The following is a 20,469-nucleotide window of genomic DNA, read 5'->3' as shown; positions in this document are numbered from 1 at the left end:
CGCCGAGAGAAGGAGGGCGATGGCCACAAACGGAGAAGGGGCGAGAATGGAGCCAAGGATACAAGAGCAGGGGCAGCATGAAAGGCGCCAGAGTGAAACTCTTGATCATCTTCCGTGTCTCCTAGGATAGTTAACCTCACATCTCTTATGAGTTTGTGACTTTGTGGAGTGAGATACACATCTAAGAGCACTAGTCTATGTTGTATGATTAAGCTTTCACTTGGCATCACCTTGCAATCCTTACATAATAATCTATCCGACCTTCTAGATAGGAAGAAATCTATTTGGCTTCTATAATGACCACTTTTAAAGGTAATTAAATGCTCCTCTCTCTTTTTGAAGTAAGTATTTATGATAGATAAATCAAAAGCAACAACAAAATCAAAACTGAGTTCCCTTCCTCACCATCTGTCTAAAACCGTATCCTCCATGCAACACTTTCATAGCCACTTTGATTTTTCCCAATATGTAACATTTCAATCACCCCATGTGATAGTCTTTCCTTGCACTAATCCATCTATTTGTTCCCAAATTTGTAACCTTAGACTTTCATCCAAGATTGCACTAATCTTTTTCTTTTGTCGTCTCTCTCTCTTTCTGATAAATGATATTTGTATTATAAACAGCGAAGAAACAGGATAAGCAATCTCCGAGAACCCAAATTGGGGAAGGAAATCCCATCAAGAAAAGGGCATAACCTTTTAACCAGTGTCCTAAAACAAGCAAAAAAACTCTTTCTGATAAATGATTTTTGTATTAGAAACAGTGAAGAAATAGGATAAGCAATCTCCGAGAACCCAAATTGGAGAAGAAAATCCCATCAAGAAAAGGGCATAACCTTTTAACCAGTGTCCTAAAACAAGCCAAAAAAAAACCCAAATGCAATTACAATTTTGAAATATATATGAGCTTCTGCATCCTTCTGAATAAGCTCTGTTAACTCCCAAGAAAATCCATGGGCTGACCTACAGTACCTACTTCAATTGGCAGTTACCAATGAAACAGGGAGGGGAAGAGGAGAAATTTAAATAGTTCAAAACCTGGAGAAACATATCATGGGAGATAAAACCAGCCAAAATATAATTCTTAAACCATAACCATCAACCAATATTCTATTACACTGTACATGGAGTGTATGCCACGATCATTTTCAGGCCTGTAATATATCAAACTTGGTACCAAAAAGACTAGGGGAAAGAAAAGGCAAAGTAAGACTAGCAGGGGAAAAAGAAGAGCATCCAAGGGAAACGGGAATCTGAAGAAAGCATGAACAAGGTGGAGAGAAAATAAAGCATACATAGGATTATAGTAAAACTATTAAATACCAAATTGAAAACTAATAAATAACAAATTCTTTTGGTGCATAAATATCAGTTGTCTTCCAAGGGGAGAGCAATTCTTACGATTAATTTTTGAACGTCGATAACCAGATCTAGGGGGCCGCTTCTTGTGGACAGCTGGAAGTAGCAAAATGGCTGTAGCAATAAATGTATCAGGATCATCAGTAAAATAAACAAAAATGCACCATGCTTTTGTCATCTATATGCAGATAATACAATATAAATTTTTAAATCACCATAAGAATACTCAACCTGGAACATGTCACTTAAGGTTGGGTGAACAGAATTGTACTAAGTAATCTATAGATCAAGAAGAATGAAATTTTACTGCTCTGCTAAGATAAGCTTCCGTGAATTGACATCACATTAAGAAAAAAGGGATATCCAATATCTGGAGTTTTCTTTTGTATCTATCCTGAACGGACATCTGCTTTGCAAGGACCATGATTGGGAATTGTTTGATCATCTTTCTCTGAAGAAGAAGCAAAACATTGGTCCACATTAGTTTGCGAGATGGCTGAATGATTTGGCAAGTACAATGGTTGGATACATTGTGGAAAGTCGGATAGGCCACTTGCAGGGTTCTAAATAATTGAAGGTATAAGCTGTATTATTACATTGTATCATATGGATAATTTAAAGTAGCTGTTTGAGGTAAGGCTTCTTGTTGTTGTCATGTTGTGGGAACTAGCCAAAAAAGAATGTATCATACTCATACAGCATTGGTCTTACACTCTTACCTTAAAAGCTTCAGAAAAATACCGCTACGGTAGAAAACAAAATATTGAGTGTGAAGAATGCTTTCCTCCATGGTGACTTAAAAGAGGAATTATACTGCAAACTTCACTCTGTTTTTACTTTCCATCAGCTTAAAGGAAAACATAGTCTCCTAAAAAGGCACTGCACGGTATCCAACAGTCTCCCTATGCATAGTCTCCTAAATTTTCAAAGATTTCGTCAAAATTTCAGTAATTCTAGAGATTTTGGCTAAATCTTGAAAATTTTCACCAAAATTTTGAAAATTCTAAGGGGTTGTACTGTACAGGGTTTATGGTTATGGATATGTTGGAGCATATAATGGTTGATTTGCTAATTCCAGTAACAAGTTTGCATATGGGTATGGAAATGAATCAAGTACATCATTTGTGGACTCCATCTTTGGATATCCATCAGGACTAGCACAGCCAATTATGCCAGTTCTGCAACCGGGCTACAATCCATGATTGTACAACACATTTCCTAGGGTAGGATATCTACTTAATGTTGATGATCCTACCTCTAGAAGGCCAGTGACGAACTAAATGGATATCTTCATCCGTACCACATTATTGCTTGCTCATGTCCAGTATTTAGACTATTCCTCCATGACCCAGGGGATGGATCCAGCCCGACACATACTTGTATATAGAATTCTACTTGTTGTATTTGTTGTTGCCTTTCAATGAAAATATTAGTGTTATCTTGCATAATATCCATATTTACATTTTCGAAAATGCATATTCCAGACTTCGAATTTCACCCGCATACAACCACGCATGTGCAGATTAAGAACACCACTTTGGTTTAGGTTTTAGGAAAAATAACATTTCCATTGTGTTCATTGGCTTCAAATTAGGCTGGACACAAAAAACCATACCAAAAAAAACACCAAAAACCTGCCGAAATATTGAGTAAAAATAAATAAAAATATGAAATTTCACTGAGATCTTGGCAAAATTTCAGTATTTCAGTCATCTCACTGAAGGGCGAGACGGCTAGATGAACTGAAACTTTGAACCTTGGTTGTTACCTTTAGTGGTCACAACACTCTGTGGCATTAGATTATCATCTAGTGTAAGATTCTTCATCCTTCAAGCATTATTGATCGATTGCGATTTTCTATCGTACTTCGTTATTCTTTTTATGCATGAAATATTTTAGATATTAACTATTTATAACCTTTTATGCTTTAAAACTGTCTTTCGCATGTATCCTTTCGATTTCCATTTGTTTCTAAACCATTTTTAACATACCTTGCTGTTGTGTGTCTCTGAAAGCCATTCTTCTGATAGGATACCCGATATCAATATCTATCTTCGGCCATTAACAAAATTGCAAACTTAATTCAATAAATCTATTTGTTGACATCCATCCCATGCATTTCCACACAGACTTGTGGTACTTTGACCATTATTATGCACCTCCCTCGTAGTCCTAGATTACAAGGCTTCATTTTTGCACTTGCAGAAGTCCCTTGAATCCCATCCAAAATGTAACCAGTACATTTACTGGCCAACCAATCCACTCATCAAATCTGGCAGCCTAGATATACTTTCCCTTGTAAATAACATGATACAAGTCTGCAAGTTAAATAACTAAATTATTTTTTAGCCTGAATGTATCATTGGATATACTATCAAAACAATGAGTTCAATATGATTCCAATGCGAATATTAAAACTTTTTTGCTAAGAGTGTTTGGTTCCTTGTGTAACATGGAATAATTATTGTGTACATATTTCGCTTTAATATAAAAGACTTTTTAGCAGGGGGAAAAAATACTGTGGAGTTAAAAGCGAAATGCTGTAGTCATCACCAATGTATGATGTATCACTGAACAAATTTTAAGTTTTCAATGAGACTTACTGTATGCTCCATCTTGTCCATGCAACCACTGCCTAGAGAAGACAAAATCCCTCTTGGACTGCCACCTAGCCAAACAACAGCATCTATGGATTACAAATAGAAGTAATGGCCAGTAACTTTAGAAGGAAAAAGAAAGAAAAGCAAAACAATGTATGCTCCCTACTTATAGCAAGTAGATGAAAACTCATCAACTCAAGTTCCATTAATTAAACATTATAGCAGTCTCATTTTTCAAATGAAATATATCAAATGAGTTGGAATTCAAGTTTATGGAAAAGCAGATTGTCCAAGTTGATTTGATGCATACATACTGATGTGGTAAAGTTCAAGAAATAAAAAAAACCTTTTGACCTATAATAGCCTTGTTCGATAGTCAAAGTTAATTCAAGCCAACAATGAATTTCTCAAACAAAAAGAAACCAAAGATACCATTTCTGGGGTTTCTGGGAGATGGAGAAAGGGAGGAGAGGAATTTGAGAAAGCAATCTAAGCAAAGTTACCAATAACAGTCGACCAAGATCCTTACTTGATGCAAGAGACTGATTCATTAGGGGGGCCAACTAATGTCCTCAAAAAAAAGAATCTATTTTACAAAAGGTGAAGCGAAGCCTATTCCTACTAGTTTAGTCCATTGGTATTTGGGCCCTTACAACTTACAAGGATAAAGTTTTCTTTCCAAACGTTATCATGGTAGGGCTGGCCCCTTTCTTCAAGCTCTTACAAGACTAATGCTCAATCAAAATCTGAGTCAACCAACAAACTTCAGTGATGCAAAAACCTAAAATAAAACCAAATAGATTGAAGTACCTATGCATCTTCCCCCTGACTCTGCTTGTGTGGAAGCCTTTGGCACCGAGTTCGTCCCTTTTTTTTTTTCAGATTGAAGTACCTATGCTTCTTCCCCAGCAAATGAACAATTTTGGTGGTTCAAAGCACAATTTTCAGGCTAAACTTTGATCAATCAGAGATCTGAGAAGAATTTGTGGATATGCTTTGGGTGCTTTTTATTTTTATTTTCTGGATGAATAAATAACTGAATTAAACTACAAAAGGAATGTATAAAGGGGGGAGCAAAGGGGTGGGACTTGCCTTCAAGAGGGAGACCAGAGAGTGGAGCTAAGACCCTAGGAGACAATGAGCCTGTTCCTTGGGGTGTCAACTACTAGGGAGTGGGGATAAGATTGAAGCTTGGAAGAGACATTGAAGCAGAAGAGATTCCAAATCATGTCAAGGCAATGAAATTTGGAGGTCCATATCCTAAGGTTGTGCTTCCACCACAAGTGGTAGATAGTGGCACTAAAGACCACCTTAATGACCCTGTTGCAAACAATAAAACCTGAAAAAATCCACAAAATCAAAGGCCAATCTCGAGCAAATCCAAAGGAGCATATCGAACAGGGCCAACTAGAAGCAAGGGATTTTTCCCATATTAGGTGGGAAAAGGTGCAGGTGAAGAGGAGGCGATCTAGGTCCTTTGAACCATTCCAACAAAGGTTGCAGCTTGAGTTGGCCGAGATGTGGCGGCGAATGAGGAATGACTGGGTCGAGAGACAAAGGTTGAGGGCTCTCCAAATGGTAAGGGAGTGGCGAGGGATGTGACCTTTCAACAAAACCAAGGGGGCCCAAGGGACAAGGAGAAGGGGGTTTGAGTAGGTTCCAGGCTGAAGAAACTAAAGAGGTTTTAGAGGAGGAAGGGGACCAAATGATGAGGTCATGGGGGATATCCAGGCGGGAGGGTAGGCCAAACTTGTGTGAGGCAAGCGTGGAGGAGAGGGGACCTCAGTACCATCTGTGATGAACATGGAGGGGGCGGCGGATTTAGGGATATAGGACTCATAAGCTAGGCGGGGGCCCAAGAGGGTGTAGAGGATACCCATTGGATGCCATGGGTCAAGCTAGAAGGAAATAGAAGAACTAATGGAGATCTGGGTGGAGATGGCCGAAAGGGCAAGCGATCTTAAGAGAAGAAGCTTTCTCTAGACCACAAGGGATTCAGAGGAAAAGGAACAGTCCAAATCGAGTTAGATTTGAGGAGATAGGAGTACACCTAATAAAACCATTTGGAGTCGTGCTTGGTAGCAATCTTCCAGATGAGCTTAAGAAGGCATGCCAAATTGACATCTTGGATTGATCAGATCCCCAAATCCCCCTTGGATTTGGGCTAACAGATAGCCGACCAACTAACGGGATGGAGGAAGCAGGGGGGTCTCTTGGCCCTTCCAGAGAAAGGCACAGAACAAGGACTCCATATCATGGATGCTAGCTTTGGGAATGGAGAAGTAGGGGTCTCTATTCTTAGTTCCATACTTGGATGAAGTGCAACCTTGGGAAATGGACCTCATAGTCAAGATCCTTGGGTCAAGTTTGGAATTCCATCTCCCTTTAACATTTGAACAAAATTTAAAAATTCCCCTTCGAGTTGTATGTTCTATTCATAAAACAGGCATATTGTTGTCTCTTAGGTCTCCTTCCTTCCCTTCTTTACCTCCCTTGTATTGTTTTGTTGTTTTTTATTTTTGCCCCTTAGAGAGGCTTTCCTTGCCATCCCTCTTATGATAAAGAATATTTATTCACCCAAAAGAGATCCAAAAAATACATACATAGGTATTACGTAGGTAATGCAAACATATTAATCTAAATGTATATCCTCCTCCTTCCAATGAATAAAAATTTCATTTCCAAGAGGGAAGAAGAACAGGGCACCCATCAGCAGGGAAGATGGAAAAACAATACAAAATAACAATGCAAACTAAACAAAACCCGATCTTAGGAAGAAGAGGAGGGCTGCAAAATGAATGTAAACCCCAGACACAACTATATACATGTTCACTAAGGGATATCCTTAGTTAAAATCAAAATTTGAAACCTAATCCATGCATGTAAAGCTATTAAAAAATGACCGACCTGTAATACCCTATTGTTTGAACTTTGTTATTCATTTAAGTTATTTGTTTTTAATTTAATGCCTTCAGAATTGTTTAACAGTTATATTGTTGTTTAGTGTGAGGTGTCTTTTATATGTGTATGTAGTTATATTTATATAGTTACATTTCTTTAAGATGAATACTCAATACTGCAAGCATGAAGCGGCAGCCTTGTATTAATCCTAGTCACTGAAAATCGATTAGTATGATTACCTAATTAAATCCCGTTAGAGGGTAAATGTATGATTATAGGTGGCATAGCATGATTGGACAATAGTCCAACTTAAGGACTGTCACATTAAGCATGCAGGGGATTTGTACCAGGATATAGGCCTTAAAATAGGCTCCTTAAGAAGAACCAAACCATGAAATGCATAAAGCCAACCAGAACTCAACAGAATTTGTACCAGGTTTCAGTGAGATTCCGCATAAAATCTCAATATCTCAATGGAGTCATGACCACCGAGATACCGAGACGAAAGAAGATTTGATACTATGTACTGTTCACATAGCAAAGTAAGGAGGTAGCCATTAGGAGCCATTGACTTTTTGTTAGATGTTTATAATATGAATTTCACCACGTAAAAGGTAGTCAGTTAACCTTCTTCCTTCTTTTTCTTCTTTCTTTTTTTTCTCTTTTTTTTTTTCCGGGGGGGGGGGGGGGGGGAGGAGGATTGATAATGCAATGCTTTTACAGTAAAATCGTCAACTGCTTTGGCAACGAACGAACTGAAATGTTAAGATGTATATTCCTATGTAGAATACAGTTAGGTGGAGATTTCCCCAATAGGCAGCATCATGAGAAACAACTTACCGTGTCAGGCGGTTAGGGTCATATGTACCATAAGCAACATCATAGTGCCCATTTACGGAATCTACTTGTTCCAAGTCACTAGTCAGTGCATCCCACCTGCATAAACCATAAATTTTAATAAATAAATAAAAAGAAGTTGAATTGTAAACCATATTTCCAGGGGAGTGTAGTAAAGAGTCTATCAACTTACTCGTTTCTCTGATTTCGGTCAAAACTTAGGAATACTTCAAACACCGTATCAGCACTAGCATCAACAACACCAACAGCCTTCAAGAGAACACTTTTACTGCTACTCTATGTAGAACAGGAATCATTTTGGGAAGAAAGTATTTATTAGATTCTAAATTTGAGTAAACAACTAAGTGACTAACTAGCAGTGAGCTGCTCGATCTCATAAAGAAAGATGCTGAATTCCGTATCTATTATAGAGTGTAAGAGAGGGCTGGATTTTTTCTGGGATAATAATTAAGACAGTTTTGCCCTGTTGATAGGAGTTTCTTCACTCCATCATGGGGGTTCTTAGAAGCTGCTTTTTGTATTTTTTTTTTCAGTTATAAGTTATAACCAAAAATCTACTTATCAAAAAAGAAAAAAGAAACATAACTAGCAATGCATTTTTTTTTTGGGGGGGGGGGGGGGGAATTCTTGGACTTGTAATCAAGTCAATAATCGATATCATGTTCATATTTTGTAGCAATATTATTATATGATCCCTCACCTTTCTCAATGAAGTATTCATCCGTGTTCAACAGCACAAAAATGAAAGTTCTTCTCAAAGATTCAACTCTAAAAATTTCTTCTTTCAAATTAGAATATTGGCAATATCACTGTAACTTTTCTTTCAATTTCTGTAGTTCCAGCAACCAAATTCCATTCAAATCTAATCCTTCTTAATACCTAATCCAAAAAATCAAGAGCCAATTCACAAATAATAGAGTATTAGAACTTGAAGGAATCAGATCAATATTTCAAATTCCACCCTTATTTCTAGTAGCTCACCCTATATATGTTCATTCAATACTTTCGTCAGACTATGCTCAATCTGTTTCCAATTCTGAGCTCAACAACAACCCTTCCAATAACAAGAATCAAATTAATCTGTATATGATTTAAGCAAGACTGATCCTGCACCTCTCTTCTTCTTTTCTCTAAATTAGAAACCCAACAGAACAGTAAAAGAAATTGCCATACTACCTTAGCTCAACAGGGATAAAACATAATTGCTAATCCTTGGTTCTAACTAATTAAACTATAAACCATCATTAACATGGCCAAACCAAGCTTAGCTAGCCTTGACACCTCATGGAATCTTAAGATGCCACCTCCTGCCTTACCGTGTGACTGGGTTCCTATTGCCACCATCCCGTTGGTCATGCAAATGATGGTTTTTTAGACATGGTCAAACAAAGTGGCTGACACCTTACCATTGATCATGCCTCACCTTTATGCCATGATGTGGATGTGGCTACTAACCATGCCACTATCTCACACTCTCTGTGCACCATGTGGTAGTCATTAAGTAGGAAACACAATCCAATCATCCTAAGCCACTTCTAGTCCCTCATTAATCCCCCATACTCAACACAATTAGCTTAATTGATCATATTAATCATTATCTAATCAATAATATAGTATAAGCATGCCACCTCTTGCTTGCACTATTCACTATCATATTATTAATCCAAGTTTTAAAAAACCACATGACTGCATTAAAACCCAAGTCATGCTTGCATGAACTAGGAGGCTGGCCATTCCATGCCACCTCCTCAACTTGTGTACAGTGGCAGCCTCACGACATGACCTGGAAGTCCAATATGATGCAGGCTGGCACGCAGATTATTCAACTAGATCTAACTAATGATACTTAAATTTAATAACTTTAATTACTTACAAACATGCAACCTCCTATGCTATTTATGAATTATTATAAACTAAAACAAATCTATAAATCAAAGAAGTACAATAAAAAAGGATATCACAATTTATAAAGTAGATGATGATTGTTGGAATAATCAGGACCTGAATCAACTCGACTATAGCTTGGACCACACCGACTGGGGAAATAGAATTGCACCTTCTCCATAAGGTTGGCCTTTTGGATGACTGGTCACACTTGATCTGCCAACATGATATCAGAGCAGGTGTTCCCTAGTTCGGCTCCTCCTAGCAGCGAATTAGCTTTTTTTTGGGGGGGGGGGGGGGTGCTGGAACAATCTGGGCCCAAGTTAGCTTGACTCAAAATGTGGAGCACACTAACTGGGCTGTAAGGAAATAGAGTTGCACCTTCTCCACAAGGTCGGTCTTTTGAATCCTAGTTTCACTTGATTCACCAAGAATAATAGAATTAATTTGCCATGATTAAAGGTTTTTAGGGAATACCAGGGTATAAATTCCCCTACTAAGCATGCTGCAATGAACTCCCCTATAAGGATAAACATCCCAGTTTTTGCTGTCTCCTAGAAGCCTACATTGAGGAAGACGATGCAAACATAATTGCAAAAACATTGCACCAAGCTGGTCTCTCCAGGCAAAATATGCTCATCAGCTCAACGGCCGAATATGGGTACTTTGGAATCCCTCAAAAATCAAGATATGAGTCCTTTCCTCTCTAGCTCAATACATGCATCTGTTTATGGCAGACATATCAGGAAGCTCAACTTTCCCCGCCAGTCCGCCAACCTCTTTTGGAAGCTATATGGCATATAAGCAATGGGGCGGCCAACAAACCTTGGGGACTAGGAGACTTCAATGTGATTCTGTTTGGCTATGAGAAGATTCCTAGGTATCAGTTGGATGCAATTTAACTCTTGCTTAGAAGATGTGCAACTTTCTGATATCAGATGGTCAGGTCTCAATTTCACCTGGAATAATAAGAGAGCTGGGCTGGCATGAAATCAAAGCAAGCTTGATAGGGTTTTGGGCAACAAGAGCTGGCTCTCCTCATTCCCCTTCGCTCATGCAAACTTCGAGGAAGCAGGGATTCCAGATCACTCTCCCATCTCCCTACTTGTGCAGCCATATATCTCCTTCAGCCCAAATCCTTAACAGATATTTTCATATGTGGTCCATGCACTTCACTTTCAAGCAAACAGTGACAGAAACCTGGGACAAGCCTGTGCAAGATCACTCCACCCCACTCATTGCTCTTGCCAAGAAATTGAGAAATGTCAAAATTTCTCTTAACGAATGGAACACCACCTCCTCTGGAAACATCTCTTAAAGGATCCTTAGCGGCAACTATCTAGCTTTATTTACAAATAGATCCTTAAAATAGTTTCCTAGCTGAAGAAGAGAAGATGCCTCCAAGGAGCTCTTGGATGCACTTGCTTCTGAAAGCTTCCTAAAGCATGAATCAAAATTAATTGTTCAGATTTAGGGGATTCAAACTCAGCTCATTTCCATAGATCCCTCAAAACCAGGCAAAACTACAATTCTATCATTCTTCTTTGCAAGCCTGATCAAATCCTGTTCAAGAGCTCAAGATATAAAAGACTTGGCAGCTGAATTTTTCCAATATCTCTTCAACTGAGGCTCTACCAATCAAGGGCTACTGCTTAATCACTTGATAGAGAGGTCCATCCCTGTGAATCTCATTCCAATCCTCCAGTCTATCCCTAATGGAGAGGAGATTATCTCAGCCATCCACTCTCTAGAGCTCTTGGGTGCTTCAGGTCCAGAGGGATTCAGCCTTTGCTTCTTCCATCTTGCTGGGAGCCTGGGACATTGTCAAAAATGATCTGATTCTGGCAATAAAGAGTTCTTCTTCAACCCTCAGGTCTAGGGAGTAAATCACACATTTCTCTGCCTCATACAAGGAGCTGATTCCATGTCTGACTTCAGACAAATTGCTCTCTGCAACTGTGCACAAGTTCATAGCAAAATTCTAGCTAGAAGACTCAAGGCGATGGTCCCTGTTCTAGTCAATCTAAATCAGTCAGCTCTAATCCCAGGCAGAAACATGAATGACAATATTCTCCTTTTCCATAAGCTTGTTAGGAGCTTCAAAAGAAAGTCCCATCCATTCTCTGCTCTTCTAAAAATTGAGCTCCTAGGCTTTTGACTTTGAGATGGGAATCCATTGGTTGCATCCTTCTGAAGATGGGGTCACCAAAAAATTTTGAGCATTAGGTCCATGCCTGCATCTTCACTTCCAACTTCTCAGTCCTAGTCAATGGCAGTCCAGCCAAACATTTTTTGGTCCTCAGTGGGGCATCCGACAGAATCTTGGTCAAGTGGCTTTAAACCGGCCATCTAAAAGAGGACTCCATTTTGATAACCCCCTCACCCTCAGATGCTCCTGGGTTTGGAAGAAAATCCTCTCTCAAACCTATTGATTTACAAGGCATGATCTCTATTCTCTAGGATTCGGGATGGAAAAGGCACTGCATTATGGCTTGATCACTGGCATCCTTGAGGTGTCATCATCCACTTTCTCAGCCTCAATGCCTTCCACTGTAGAGGTCTTCACAGATTGACCAAGGCTGAAGACATTCTTGATGCCTTAGGAGAATGGAAGCCTCTCCAATCTAGGCATCCTGTTGTTAATGATCTTTTGTACTTGCTCCCTACCATCCACAGAAATTCACCTGGCAACCTAGCCCCTCAGTCTGGTTCTCCAGCTATGCCTGCCACCTCATTAGACCTAGAAGTTTAAACATAAATCGGAAGAATCTGATTTGGTTCAAGAACCACATCCCTAAACGTAGCATCACTCTTCTGAGATTATTCACAAACTGCCTTTCTACAAGCTTTCCTTCGGCATTCTAACATACGAAACCCACACAACTGATCTCCATGCTGGAATGCCACTGAAGACTTGGAGCATCTCTTCTTTCCTTTTACCTTTGTTAGGTTTCTGTAGAAGGGTATCCTTGGCAAATGCTGGCCAAGACCGAGAAGATTCCTCCTGAACATGCCAGCGGCATTACAAAGAGGCTTGAAAAAGAGCCCAAGTCAGCAGTCAGCTTGCGGCACTGTCCAGCGAGCGAACTATACCACGGGTATTTTGGTCATTATCCACCTCTAGTTCAAGTCCCTATTAGTTTTTGCTTAGTCTAGAATCTAGATTATTGTGGAGAGTCATTGCTTGTTTTTGTTTTGTTATTTGGAGTACTACTAGTCAAGTTATTGAAGAGTTTCAGTCCAAGAAGGATCCCTTAATTAATTAGCTGGGGTGATCTTAAGTTTGTCTACTCTAATTAGAAGTCTTATTAGTTGTTAGCTTGGGACTCTGAGTCCAAGTAGAAATCACTTGTAGTGGATTATCAATATAGATCTAGGCTTGTAACTTAATTCAGTCCATTAATTAACAAAAATATTGAGAAGAGAGTTCTGGGTGATTTTCTTCTTCAAGCTTCAATCTGCAGCAGTACTTCATCAAGTAAGCTCAGTCCTAAGTTCCTAACCCCTTCCCACCTCTATTTCCCCTATTCTACCTCTCCTTTTCTTTCCCAAAAGCCGGCGGCACCTAGAAAATTCCTCAAACCATGGAAAATCAATAACTTTATGCTTCCTCACACAAACCTCATTCCCTCCTAGGAGCACCATTGCACCCTTCCCCCTAGCCTTAAACCTTTAGAAGAGCCCTAACCCTAAAGACATAACCTTAGTTTAACCTTCACCTACTATTACAAACCCTAAACCCTAAACCCTAGAATTCAGACTGCCATTAAAAAACAGAAAAAGCAGCATTGAAAATACTTCAAATTGAACATTGGCAGAACCTATTAGAATCCTACCACAACCCTAAATCATTCCCCCTGAACCTAGATTACCCAACTGCCAGGTCTAGGAGCCATTCTCCTTTGCCACAAACCCCTCAAACCCTAAAACAACTGCTGCCTTGTTAGAATTTCAACCAAAACCCTAAGTGCAGAATCCTAACAGTCCTAAATTGCTGCTGAAACCTAATCTAAGATCCTGAAGAGTGACCCAGTGCTCCGGGGTTGTTAAACCTTGATGATCCAAAACAGTGCAGCAACAAGAAGAGCTGCCAAGAAGAGAAGAGAAGAAGAGAGAAGAGAAATTGAGAGGAACCACAAGCCTGCGATTCTAGCAAGAGAGTTTAGAATCGCAGGAAGCTTTATTTATAGATTTCCAACAAAGTATAATACAATTTGAGAGACAAGTAACTGTCCTCCAGAAAAAGAAATAAACAAAAAAGAAACTTACTAATTTTCTAGCTCCTAAAATCTGTCCAAAATAGAAAGTTCTGAAAATAGAAACCTAAAATAGAAACAACCACCAAAATAGAAAGTGGAGTGAAGGAAGCCTGCCTTGCTGCTGCCAAGGCTTGCGCACAAAGGCAACAGTCTAGGACTCTCCACACAATTCTCAACACTCCCCCTCAAACTACAGCATACAAGTCTCCCATGCCCAGCTTGCAACAAATAGCGTGAAAACCTGGTTTGAACAGTGCTTTAGTAAACAAATCCGCTAAGTGGTCAGTTGAACTCACAAAAGGAGTCTCAATAATTTTCTTCTTGACTACATCATGAACAAAGTGACAGTCAAACTCTATATGCTGTCTTCTTTTCATGGAACACTGGATTACTGGGAATATAGGTAGCAGCCTGATTATCACAAAACATTTTCATAGGTGCAGTAATTGGGAATCTCATATCTTCCAACAAGGAATGAAGCCACATCAACTCGGCAACCGTGTGAGCTATGGCTCTATACTCTACTTCAACACTAGATCGGGCAACAGTAGATTGCTTCTTACCCCCTCTAAGTTACAAGATTTCCACCAGGAAAAGTGCAATAACCCTTGGTAGACCAACGATCAGCTGCAGACCCTGCCCAATCAGCATCAGAAAAAGCGTCCAAATCCATATTCCGATATGACAGATAAATCAGTCCCTTCCCAAGCGCACTCTTGAGATACTGAAGTACTCTCATCACAGCATCCCAACGGGCCTTTCTAGGAGACTGCATGAACTGGCTTAACACACCAACAGGAATAGGAAATATTATAACGAGTAACGATGAGATAAAAAAGCTTTCCAATAAGGCTCCTTTAACAATGGACATCCTCTAGCAAGTTTCCATCGTCCACTCCTAATTTCAATTGAGGATCCATGGGAATATCAGTAGGTTTAGATGCAAGCATACAAGTATCTATCAAAAGATCTAATACATACTTTCTTTTTGACAAACTAACTCCTTGTTTACTACGAACTACCTCAAATCCCAAGAAATACTGTAAATCACCTAAGTCTTTGGTCCGTAAAACTTTTGTAAGTATGTTTTGACCATATTGATAGCCCCAACATCACTATCTAAAAGAACAATATCATCTACATAAACTGTCATAATGACAACACCACCACCCTGTCATCTAACAAATACATAGTGATCAGAAGAACACTGAACAAAACCAAAAGACTCCACAGTCTTGCTAAACTTCTCAAACCAAGCTCGTGGAGATTGTTTGAGCCCATAAATAGCTTTATGAAGCCTACAAACACGAGTATTGTCCTCCCCTTGAGCAACATATCTTGGAGGTTGCTCCATATAAACCTCTTCATTGAGGTCACCATACAAAAAAGCATTCTTTATGTCAAGTTGACACAAAGGCCAATCATAATTAACAGTTATGTTTGTGTATAACCCTTAGCTACGAAGTGAGCCTTGAGCCATTCAACCGTACCATCATAATGATATTTAATAGTAAACACCCATCGACAACAGACCACATCTTTTTCAAGAGGCAAGTCTACCAAAGACCATATAAGACAAGATTGTAAAGCGTACATTTCCACATCCATGGCAGCTTTCTAACCATGGTCTTGAAGGGCCTCATTATGATGGTTGGAATCCGAATAGCAGATAAAGAAAGGGCAAGACAACGAAATTTGGGACGTAAATGTGAAACATAAACATAAGAAAACAGGATAAACAATGTTAGATCATAAAGTGCAAGTATAGGTACCTTTTCTCAAAGCAATTGGTAAGTCATCTGATGCAAGAATTGGATCTCCACTGGAAGAATTCGCTCGTGGAGAGGGTAAAGAGGGTACTTTTGTAGAACCAGTATCAAAATCGACTAAGGGAGAGTTGCCAACATCAACAGGGAAACTGTACTATCCACAATACGCTCTACTAACTTACATTGCCGGAAATAAACCTGGAGAGGCGCACTGCCACTCCTGGTCGAAGGAACAATAAAGGGAATGGGAGGAGCATCATCCAAAATAGGGTTTTCATTAGGTAGAGATGAACTAGTGTAATATGGGGTGTCCTTGAAAAAGGTCATATTAGCACTTACAAAGTGATTCCAATGAATAGGGTCGTAACACCGAAAACCTTTCTGAGTACGAGAGTACCCAAGGAAAATAAATTTAACAGCTTTAGGAGAAAGTTTATCCATAGTATGTGCTATGTGAACAAAACAAACAAAACCAAAAATTTTGGGTGGTCTATTTGAAAAAACAATAGAAAACGGAGATTTGTCATTGAGTAAAGTTATAGGTGTTCGATTAATTAAATGTCAAGCACTTAAAATAGCATCACACCTCTAACTCTTAGGTACATTCAGCTGAATTAATAGAGCATGTACAACCTCCAAGAGGTGGTGGTTCTTGCATTCAACCACTCCATTCTGTTGGGGAGCAAATAAACAACTAGTTTGATGAGTCAATCCAAGAGAGGCACAAAAATTGGAGATCTCATTTTGTACATATTTTAAGGCATTATCGAATCAAAAAACTTGAAAATTGAGTCTTTATTTCATGAATAAAATTTTTAAATATAGGCAAGAAGTCAGTCCAATCCTTTAAAAGGTACAACCATATAAGATGTGAAAAATTATCCACAAAAGTAACAAAATACCGGAAACCCATGCCTATTTCTAACTCTAAAAGGACCCCAAATATTTGAATGGACTAAAGAAAACAAAGATTTACTACCAAGGACAGAAAGTGGAGGATAGGTGGCATGGCGATGCTTCCCTAACTCGCATGCTTCACAATTTAACCTAGACATAGATTGCAAAGAAGGAAACAAAATTTTTAATCTAGCTAAGGAAAAATGTCCTAAATGGCAGTGCCACTAGATGGCATCTACGCCATCATCAGAAAGAGCCGTAGTAGGGACAATATAGTCTAGAACTCTAGATAGTAATGACCGTTCCTTTTACACCCTCCACCAATCGTCTTACTCTTGTGAATGTCCTAGAAAACATAAGAATTAGGAGTAAAAGTTACGAAGCAATTCAAAGTTTTAGTTAATTGGCCAACAGATAACAAATTGAAAGGAAAAATTAGCAATATGAAGTATGGAAGACAAAGTAAGGGAAGGTGTAGGGAAAACTTTACCAAAGCCTAGAATAGGTGTGGAAGTACCATTAGCTATAACAAAAGAATTATTAGTAATAAATTTTAAAAAAGAACTAAAAAGTGATGACTTACCAATCATGTGGGAAGAAGCCCCTAAATCAATGATCCAAGGTAGAGGTGAGAAGGGTTGTGTTACTTGCATGAGAGAGAGTGGCAGCAGAAGTACCAGTGGATGTAGAAGCGACTGTCTCAATATTCTGTAGACGGCGAAGATTTTGGCTTATATCATCTCGAAGAGTCTTGGACAAGTCCTCAGAAGAAGCTCCAGAACCACCATCATTGTTTGCTCTTGTATCAATACCACCATCAGATACGGCATGATTGGCAAGTTGTTTGGCCCACTCTAGTTTTCCATGTTTGGCCCAACCCCAACAAGTTCTACCGCATGCCCAGTTTTACCACAGTGAGTAAAAAGTCTAGATGCTTTATCAGATTGCTAAACACCATGGTTTCCAAGGGTTCAATTAAGTCCCCTTGAACAACGACCACGTCCTCTTCCACGAGATGTAATAAAGGTAGTACTCTCTCCTTTAGAGCTACTTCCAGAAGAACCACCTTCATGCAAGGCAATTCATTGAAGTCTTGCATAGGCTTCACTAAGATTGGGGACATGTTCTCCAGCAAAAAGATGTCCTTCACAGATTTCAGTTCAGGGTTCAATCTTGCAAGAAACTTAGATACAAAAATTCATTTCATTGTGCCTTAAGTTTTTCTATGTCTGTAGTGAAATGTTGAAAAACATTCAATTCCTAAATCATGCCTTTAAAATTGTTGTAATAATCCTGCGAAGACTTGTCAGATTGCTGAAATGGAAATAATTTTTCATAGATACTATAAATCTAAGTCATATTTTTCGCCTGGAAATAGGTTTCTTGCAAATCATCCCATATTCCCTTGGTAGTCTTGTGAAATATAACATTGGCCGCAATATCAGGCTCCATGCTATTCCACGTCTAAATTTTGATGATTGCATCATCTTGAGTCCAACTAGAGTAGGATTTGTCAGTCTCAACCAGAGGTTCAAACTCAATAAATTTAACTTTACCTTTTGTAAGTATGTAAACATGAACGGCTTGTGACCAAACCAAATAATTAAAACGACCTTTGAGTTTGATGGAGGTAATTTGAACAATCACTAGATCAACTTGTGATCCTTTGGATTCAGCAGTACTTGTTGTTGAATCACCAATAACTGAAGACATTATAACCAGTAGTAAATATCACAATTAGTAGAATAGAGGTTCGAACCAATTTCCCAGAACTAGAAGAGGAAAACACAGCCAAAAAAAAATCTGCAAACAGTAGCCGAATGGAGAGAAAAGTTCTGCAAAACCGAATGGAGACAAATAACAAAAAAAAATTCTACAAAATGCAGAATAATGATCTATGGTCTGGGACCTTAAAAATAGGATAATAGGTAGAATAAATCAGTTCATATAATTATCTGATCTAATGATACATTAGGTACAGCATTAGGTGGCTGCGCACCAAGAAAAACTGAATACATATGTGAACTTCAGAAGAGGGAGTGGTACTACACAGTTTTGAATCAATAAAGCTCTGATGCCATGTTAAAAAAATAAACCTTAATGAGCCAAAACAGTGCAGCAACAAGAAGAACCACCAAGAAGAGAAGAGGAGAAATTGAGAGGAAAAACAAGCCTGCGATTCTAGCAAGAGAGTCTAGAATCGCAGTAAGCTTTATTTAGATTTCCAACAAAGTCTAATACAACTTGAGAGACAAGTAACTGTCCTCCAGAAAAAGAAATAAACAAAATAGAGACTTACTAATTTTCTTAACTCCTAAAATCTGTCCAAAATAGAAAGTTCAAAAAATAGACACTATCACCAAAATAGAAACAAGCACCAACATAAAAAGTGGAGAGAAGGAAGGCTGCCTTGCTGCTGCCAAGGCAGCAGCCTAGTACTCTCCACGCAATTCTTAACATGGGTAACATAACCTCCCCTTCGAAAGAGAATGAATTTGGGTGGATATGACTTTCCAAGACTCCTCCATGTGCAATCTCATTAGAAAACTAGCTTTCTCTGCCACAATAAATCACATTTGGATGGAGTGAAGCCTCAAGAAATGGAACTCCAACTCAAGACCCTTTTGTCAAATTTGGGATTTCTTTGATGTAAAAGCAAGATGTTCGTCCATTTCTATTTCATGTAATGATTTCTCCAGAAATAGGCACATTTTAGACTCTTGGGGTATCCCCAACCCTTCCCCTCGCTGATGTAAGATCCTTGTTTTATTGCTCCTTTTGGAGCTTTCTTCTTTAGTTAAATTATTTACTCACCCAAAAGAAATTCTAGGCTTACCTTTATAGGGGCTCGCCTTGGTGCAAAGGTTGGTGGACCACAGTTCTGATTTTCTTTCTCTTCACCACCCTTGAACCTTGGTTCTCAATTTAGATGCATGGTACCTCAGGTCCTCAACCATTGAGAAGCCAAGAAGCCAGTTTGGTGGACCACAGTTGTAGCCTAAGGTCACTACATCAAAACAGACTCTCAACAAAAAAAGGCTGGGGTTAAGGCTGCATAGAAAAGTTGCCCTCCAGACTCAACCTGTGCAAAATCCTTCAGCTGTATTCATCCCTCTATGTTATCACTCACAACAAACTATAAATAAAACAATTTAGATGTTACATTTATCATTAAAAATATGATAAAATAAAGTCTTAACACTTGGAAATATTAGCAAATATTCTAAATCATCACTAAAGAATATTGAAATGAAAATGTGAGGCCAATACATTGATACCATGTTACCACAGCCACGAAAGGTCAAAAGTCGGAGCCATCGAATAAGGACCACAACAATATATATTAACATACTAGTATACAACAACTATAGGCTCACAAAAAAGGGAATCTGATGCGCTATAAACAATGTGATATTCATATGGAGAATGAATTCTATAGTTTTAATAGTATTGTAAAACATAAAGTTACACAATGTTGCTAAAGGGCATGAACCTTATAGAGATAAGAAATACCTTGGAGTCAATCACATCTTCAAATATCCTAATTCCTAAAGAGAAAATAAATAAATTATCTTAGAAGGTAACAAACAAGAATCTTGAAAGAAAAAAAAACCAAAGTATCATCCACTCGTCTTAGCAATTTTATGTATCACATCATCATGTATATAAGCATCAATTAGTACAAACTTGACAAGAGAAATAATCCCATTTACTGTTGAAGAACTCATGCATATTCTATAGAAGCATCCAACCTAAAAATTAAGGTTTTGTTGGTCCTAGTGGGCTTGTATTTCCTGCCCCCATCAACTCCCTCTCCTACCTTTCTTAGCCCATCCATGCCCGAATTGAGTGCCCCAATCCCTCAATCCATCTCTCCTCGCTTCCACCATAGAAATGATTTGAGCACCCCCCCCCCCCAGTTCGTTCCTAAGATGGGCTC

General features: G+C 38.7%; 1 protein-coding gene across 3 annotated transcripts in view; it reads right to left on the bottom strand.

Moving 5' to 3' along the window:
• LOC149009524 (protein ENHANCED DISEASE RESISTANCE 2-like) overlaps nt 1–20,469 on the bottom strand; it is a 76,956-nt gene that overhangs the window by 38,254 nt on the left and 18,233 nt on the right. For all 3 annotated transcript variants that reach the window (XM_089161635.1, XM_089161636.1, XM_089161637.1), the window contains exons 8-12: nt 20,043–20,077; nt 7,893–7,996; nt 7,703–7,798; nt 3,965–4,029; nt 1,404–1,475 (exon numbers count right to left, since the gene is read on the bottom strand). In XM_089161635.1, coding sequence (XP_089017761.1) covers nt 1,404–1,475; nt 3,965–4,029; nt 7,703–7,798; nt 7,893–7,996; nt 20,043–20,077 — 372 coding nt within the window. The remainder of the gene's footprint in view (nt 1–1,403; nt 1,476–3,964; nt 4,030–7,702; nt 7,799–7,892; nt 7,997–20,042; nt 20,078–20,469) is intronic.

This window comes from Hakea prostrata, chromosome 7, assembly GCF_041222555.1.
Source record: "Hakea prostrata isolate BN-2017 chromosome 7, UWA_Hpros_2, whole genome shotgun sequence".
Lineage (NCBI taxonomy): Eukaryota > Viridiplantae > Streptophyta > Magnoliopsida > Proteales > Proteaceae > Hakea > Hakea prostrata.
Note: the sequence above shows the minus strand (reverse complement) of the source record. Positions and strands in the feature narration are given on the sequence as shown.